Here is a 7107-nt window from a genome sequence, read left to right as displayed (position 1 = left end):
CCACATCATTGCATTCTGTTTTTATTCACAGTTTGTACAGTGTCCCAACTTTTTTGGAATTGGGTTTGTATATATATATATATATATGATGACGACGTGTGTGGGGGGGGCAAGAGTGTGTTCTGTAATAATTATAAATTCATATGTATTTATGACGTTCGTCCTGGGTTGGGAATGTATGCCAGGCTTATATGGGCTTCAGAGTTGATGGTTAATCTATATCAGTAAGTATATGTTAGCATACACAAAGTAGAATCAACTAACTATAAACAACCTGTTTGTGATTCAGCTCTATCTAAGTCCACTGCTTAATAATGCTATGAATTCACACCAAATGGGACATTCTAATTTGTCATTTGAGAAGATAATATGTTAATAATGAAAGCAGAGACAGCATGACTTTAGCACAGGACATGCATTAGTCTGCCACTCCGTGGTTTAGAAAACAGGGTCTGCAAGATTTCCCAGCTCTCTATCAGTTTTGTTTGCTCTATTGCTGTCTGATGTAGTTTTCTCTCATGCAGTGTGAGTGAGGAGGGCTCTAGCGGAGAGAGGGGGTCCGTCTCGTACCCCCCATCACCAAACTGCCGCATTCGTGAAGTGCACTGTGGAAATCAAGTGCGACTGATTGTCATAGCGATCCGCGACATTCCAAAGGGGGAGGAGATCACTGTGGATTACAGTTTGACCGAGTGGGGAGAAAACGCTATGGTAAGTGTAACCATGACAATGGCTAGCACATCTCAGTGCTTTAAACTCCTTCTACACTTAGTGTTACTAATAATATGCAAATTGTTTATAATTTAGATATGTTTGTGATGCGAGTTTATATGCATGGTGTTTGTTTTATTCATGTGTATGTGTGAGTGTTGGAGGGACTTTATAGTCCCACTTATGTCACATGATTGACTTTTTTTTTTTTTTTTATGATGTTGCATCCCTCTCAGGGTTTCCATGGCACTGTGCCTCCTAGTAGCTTTGATTGCAGCTTGGACCACGAGAGCAACATTAAGAAGGTAAATATACATTACATTTTCATGAATACACTTACAGACACACCCAGTTACCAAGCAACAGTCATTTTCAGGCCTCTTTCTGAATATCCTGTCCTTCTGAAATGATTGCTGGGCCCCTGGCCATCAGAACCATAAGCACCACGGCACACTAATATCTCCTGCATTTTCCTACAGTTTCATCAAGTAATCTTAGACATACTTTTTAATTAAATACAACTTGAGTGTACCTCCTGGAATTGAGCAACCTGTAAAGCCTTTATGAAAAATTGACCCTGGTCTCTTTTTAAAACACAGTGCATGTTGGCATTGTATTTTTTGCTCCGTGTCTTTTTAGTTGGTGTCCTTTAAACTGATTGTGCAACCATTATTTTAGGGTTCTGTTGCAGGTCATTTTCGAAATGCCTTTTAAAATAAAAAAAAACTATAGAATTAACAACATGTGAATTGACAGTTTAATAAAGGTTAAAGGATAGTTCACCCAAAAAATTTAAATTCTGTCATTAATTACTCAACCTCATGTCATTCCAAAATCTTCGGAACACAAATTAAGTTATTTTTGATTAAATCCGAGAGCTCTCTGACCCTCCATAGACAGCAATACAAACTGACACATTCAAGGCCCAGGAAGGTAGTAAGGACATTGTCAAAAAAGTCCATGTGACATCAGTGGTTCAACCGTAATTTTATGAAGCTACAAGAATACTTTTTTTGCACAAAAAAACCCTACTTTATTCAACAATTCTTCTACCGCGAGTTACCGTCTTCCGCCATTTTCAAGAGTACCACGACGCAAGGTGCAGCGCATGCGTTCTCTACGTCAGCAGCAACACACGCATCCATCGTGATACTCTTGATAATGGCGGAAGATGGTAACTAACGGGAGAAGAATTGTTGAATAAAGTAGTTATTTTTGTTTTTTGCGCACAAGGTATTCTCTGAGCTTCATAAAATTACAGTTGAACCACTGATGTCACATGGACTCTTTTTATGATGTTCTTACTACCTTTCTGGACCTTGGTCGTGGAAGGATCCTTGCTGTCTATGGAGAGTCAGAAAGCTCTCTGATTTCATCAAAAATATCTTAATTTGCATTCCAAAGATGAATGAATGTCTTATGGGTTTGGAACTACATTACAATTAATGACAGAATTTTCATTTTTGGGTGAACTATCCCTTTAAGACAATAATAGCAATTAATTGACAAGAAAAATCATTGTTTGAATGCTTCTGAGGACCTTCAGCCTCCACATTCTGGTCAAAAACCTCTTCAAAATGAGTGTTGGTGGTGTTTAGTCATTTTCAGGTGGATACAAATAAGTTCTGTCCTACATTTTTCACTTTCAGTCATTACATTTAAAAAAAATAGTAATTTATATATGTTACAGAAGTAAAATGAGCGCTAAGCCAGATTATTCACCCTTTAACAGATCTTAGAAATCCATGTGCTTTTTTTCTAAGGAGGAAGAGTCCGGCCCAGTTCCACTTTCTGCATCAGAATACCTCACACCTTCCTGGTCTCTCTCTCCTTCCTCTTCTCCTCTGTCTCACTCTGAGCCCAGTGATTCAGACCTCGACTCGGATGATGCCAATGGAGAGAAGCGCATACGATTACTTCACCGCCGCAAGAGGCACAAAGCTCTGTCCTCTTCTGTTGCACATGCTAAAAGAAAAGCACTTCAGCGACCCACCAGCCATCCTCCCCCTTTTCCACACTCCCTCCCGTCCTCCACACTGCAGCCCACTGCTCCCTCCAGACCTGTGTTTAAGTGCCCGCCGCCTGCAGGAGTTGCTGCTAATAGTGTCAATGTGTCAGTGGGTCGTGGGCAGAGCACCATGGCACAGAAACAGCGCTGTGTTTACTGTGGCCGTCATTTCAGATCTCTCCCGCGGCATCTGGAAAAACACCACGCCCACCAGCCGGACATGCGCTCTGCCCTGGAGCAAGCGCGCACCCCTGGTGACCCTCCTTGTGTCCAACCGTGTCTCCCATCATCGAGCAAACAGTCCCAATGCCTACAAGTGGCTCCTGTGCCAGGTGTGGTGGTGGTAACACCACGGTCACCTCCTGCTTCTTCTTTGTCTCCAGTCAGAAGGAGCCCTGCCCTCTCTAGCCCTACTCGCAAAAGTCCTGCCCCAGCGACTCCTCCCAGAAGAGGAGGTGTTCCCGTGTCTGTCTTAAAGAGGAGCCCACCTACTCCTGCTACTCCTCCGAGAAAAGGAGGACGTAAAATGAAAAAGGATAAAGAGGAGGTAGACATTTTTGAGAAGATGAAAGAAGAGGAACTGCCCACTCCAGTCTTTGTGGATCTTGTTAAGGAGTCAGAACCTTCGAAAGAAGAAAGAGAGGACAATGGAGGGAGAGAAGAAGAAGAAGAAAGCGGAGCGGAGGATAAGACCGACCTATCAAGGTTAGACATTGACAATGTTAAAAACCGTTTCACTGGCTATGTTTACATGCAACCAAATAATCCGTTAGTAATCAGATTGACTGCTCAATCTGAATGAAATTTCGATTGGATTGAAAGGAGGGGTTTATTCCTTTTCTAATATGATCGAGACTGAAACTGAAAGGACTGCGCATATGCAATAACATAAAATAGCGTAATGACATGATGTGCTTTTCCTGTTTGAATACAGTGTTGTAAAAATGAGTGTCCTGTTATTATAAAATTCTCCCTTCAAGTGGAGTCCTTGTTTCGGATTCTCATCCATAGGTGACTGGTTTTTGACGTGGGGACGGGCGCTTTTACTGTGTGATAAATATAAGCAGCATGGCACAGCTGTTTATACGTAACATTTATCCAGAAATGGAAATTCAGTCCGATTAAAACAAAAGTTGTGAATGTAAACATAGCCACTGTTAAAATTTATTTAAATTGAAATTCACCTAATCCTTTTTCTCTTTTCACAGTTCGCGTCGTCCCCACATGCTCCCACTTCTTTCCTCCCTTTCCTCCCTGGTGTTGTACCTGCGGCGGCTGCAGCACTCTGCCTTTATTTCTCTCTCCCGCTCACCTGAGTCGGCCGAGGCATGGCGTCTCCTCTGTCACTCCAGCCTGGCCCTTCTCATCCTTTACAATCGCCGCCGTGAATGTGAAGTCTCCAAACTGACAATCTCAGAGTACCAGGCCCGAGTCGCATCCCAGTGCCCCATCCCTGTGCAACCTGGTGCCCTGTTAACTCTAACCCCACTGGAGGCTGCACTCTCACCCTTCGAGCGGCTGGTCCTCCCTCATCTCCCTCGTGTCGGGGTCCAAGGGAAGCGTGGCCGCGTACAGCCGCTCATCCTCCCCCCACACTCAGAAGCCTGTCTGGAGATGCTTTTGCAGACTCGTGCCGGTGTGGGAATCGATCCACAGAACCCCTATGTGTTTGCCAGGCCGTATCATTCGCCAGCTACTCCCCTGCGAGGAACAGACTTACTACGTAGTTTGGCTCGGTCCAGTGGTTCGCAGCACCCCCGGGCACTGACGCAGACACGCGTTCGCAGACAGGTGGCGATACTTACGCAGCTGCTGTTGTTAAGTGAGGGTGAGGAGGAAGGACGGCACGGGGCTGCCATTCAGCGATTGGAAAGCTTCTTGCAGAAGGAGTATCACGTGACTCAAAGCTGCGCAACCATCGGCCAGGACCCTGGGCTGATGGGTCTGATCGGTCGTGTGGTACTATGTGGAGAGAGAGATGGCGTCTTGTTCCGAGGAATGAGTTTACATCACATATGTCTGGAGTTAGATGGTGAGTGAGTTGTTGTGTCAAGCACAAGGCAGGTGTAAATAAAGAGTATTGGACTCATTAGTCATACTTGCCCTTCCCTTTCAGTGTTGTCAGGAAACTCTGCCGACTCGCTGTCAGAGGACTCAGATGTTGAGCAGAGTAAAGTGAAACCAGAAGCAGCATCTCCTGCAACCACCATTGTGATGAAAAAAAACACAAGCAACAGCAAATCTCCCCGGCCCAAGAAGATGAACAGCAGCTCCCTGCTCTCAGCGGGACGCAAAAAGGCCTCAGGACAGCCCAAACCTGGTGAGTCTGATTGTATGACTGTCATACAGTGTAAAAATATGCCTTTGTACTCCTCAGTTCCAGGAATTGAGGACAACACTGCTAATTGTAACATAATCTGTGTTTACATGCACAAAGCATGGACCAGTTAAACCAGGGTTAATTTTTTTTGAGGGCTGATAAGTGCAACCTATGTTAAACCAAGATAGCTAAAAATAGGAAAGAACATACATTTGAATTAATAAGATTTATTGACTGTTCTCTTGTGTCTTCCTTTTATAATGAGAAAAGTTCTGTAATGAGAAGGATAGTAAACATTGCTGTTCTGTAGCCATGGTGAACAATCTGTTAGAGTAGGACAGACTCTTAACTTTTTCTGACATTAAAATGAGTTTTGTCCTCATCAGTTAATCTAATAGAAAATGCATTTGTTGTATTTTCCTGCTAATGTGGTAACAAAATAGGTATTTGTCAGTCTTAAAGGTATCATTTTCATTGACCACATTTATATGCACTTCATTTTCAATTAAAGTATATTGTTGTCAAGCTTTCATTCAGAAAAGAGGTTTACATACTCTAAAGCTATTGGAATTACAGGTTTTTATTCTTTGTCATGCTTTATGCTGTATTTGAGTGATTCTGAACTCGGATCATTTTAATTAATGCCTCTGACAGCAGCACACAAGCGTAGAAAAAATGTAAACCATAAGACTCTTATGTTGCCTGTCTTTATATTGTCCTTCAAAAAAAAGTATTAGAAATTTGCCCCGTTTATTTATTTTTTTGTTTGTTTTTGTTTAAGTATCACTGTCTGGTTTGGGCATGTGAATATTCAGAATAAACTGTTTATTTGACCAAAAATTCCAGTTAACGTAAGCATGTTGGAGCAAAAATGTATTCAGATTTCTTGTAACCAGAATATTGGCATACCTGGTTCTGTTAATGGTTTTGCAATATAAACATCTACATATCATTTATGTGATCATTGTATGCAGTCTAAAACTTGTAAGGGTACCTCAAGATGACTTAAAATAAAAAAATTACAAATTTGGCTCAGAGCATTGCATTAGCAGCGCAAACGTCATGGGTTAAATTCCCAGGGAACACACATACTGATAAAACGTGTATAGCCTGAATGCACTGTAAGTCGCTTTGGATAAAAGCGTCTGCTAAATGCATAAATTTAATTTTAATTTAATTTAAAATAATCTAGCTCAAATCTAAATTTAAATGCTTAAAAAAAAAACAGTATAATAAAATGTAAACAAGAGCATTGTGATGGTTGTGTTTATTGTCTGCCAGAGCTACAAGCCTGAGTCCTTCAGCACTAGGGATGTAACGGTATGAAAATTTCTTATCACGATTATAGTGACCAAAATGATCATGCTTTTCAGTATTATCACGGTATTGTTCAAATGTGCTGGAGATGTTAAAAAAGTACCGACACATAAATCACTTCACCAAGTTTTATATTTAAAAATTAACAAACAACCAATAAAATGACTTATTGTTTGCATAATCACTAAAACAATAACATTACCAATGATGTTCGGATTTTAAATGACAACTTGACTGTCAACAGTTTAATAGCATGTTGAAATATCTAATGTCAATGTTCAAATAAAGCTTTGAAAAAGTTTAATAAAAGGGTAAACCTCACATTTCAGCCTTTAAATAAAGAAAAGATACAAGTCAAAATGATAATTGATTAATAAATGAATGTTGTTTTTTTATCTGCTCCATAAATAATTCTAGATGACTTATCTGAATTGTTTAAATGTGTAGAATCCACACAAGCTTGTTTTTCATCAACCAGTCAAAATTTACAGCAGGGCATGCAAATTCGGTCCGTTTTTGGCCAGACCGAAACTACACACAGGCTGAATGTAAATTATAAGTCTCTGTAAATCCACTCGCTGACACTAGGTGGCGTTTATGGAAAAGCAGAATTCGAGCCGTTTCCCGTAACCTCTGTGGACAAAGCAGTTTTGCGATTAAGAACACTTCCTTCAGGTATTACATGGAGCGATGATGAAAACAAAATGCCATCGATTCTTTTCTGAAGACAGTCAGAACCTTCAGAGGTACA

At 41.1% G+C, this 7107-nt stretch overlaps 1 protein-coding gene across 1 annotated transcript in view; it reads left to right on the top strand.

Moving 5' to 3' along the window:
- LOC107551007 (uncharacterized) overlaps positions 1-7107 on the top strand; it is a 30519-nt gene that overhangs the window by 13552 nt on the left and 9860 nt on the right. Inside the window, exons 6-8 of the mRNA XM_016232488.1 lie at positions 2475-3424; positions 3928-4751; positions 4836-5039. Of these exons, the coding sequence (XP_016087974.1) occupies positions 2475-3424; positions 3928-4751; positions 4836-5039 (1978 nt within the window). The remainder of the gene's footprint in view (positions 1-2474; positions 3425-3927; positions 4752-4835; positions 5040-7107) is intronic.

Source organism: Sinocyclocheilus grahami, unplaced genomic scaffold (assembly GCF_001515645.1).
Source record: "Sinocyclocheilus grahami isolate Dianchi unplaced genomic scaffold, SAMN03320097.WGS_v1.1 scaffold17.1, whole genome shotgun sequence".
NCBI lineage: Eukaryota > Metazoa > Chordata > Actinopteri > Cypriniformes > Cyprinidae > Sinocyclocheilus > Sinocyclocheilus grahami.
The sequence above is the reverse complement of the archived record's forward strand: the minus strand, read 5'-3'. Positions and strand labels throughout refer to the sequence as shown.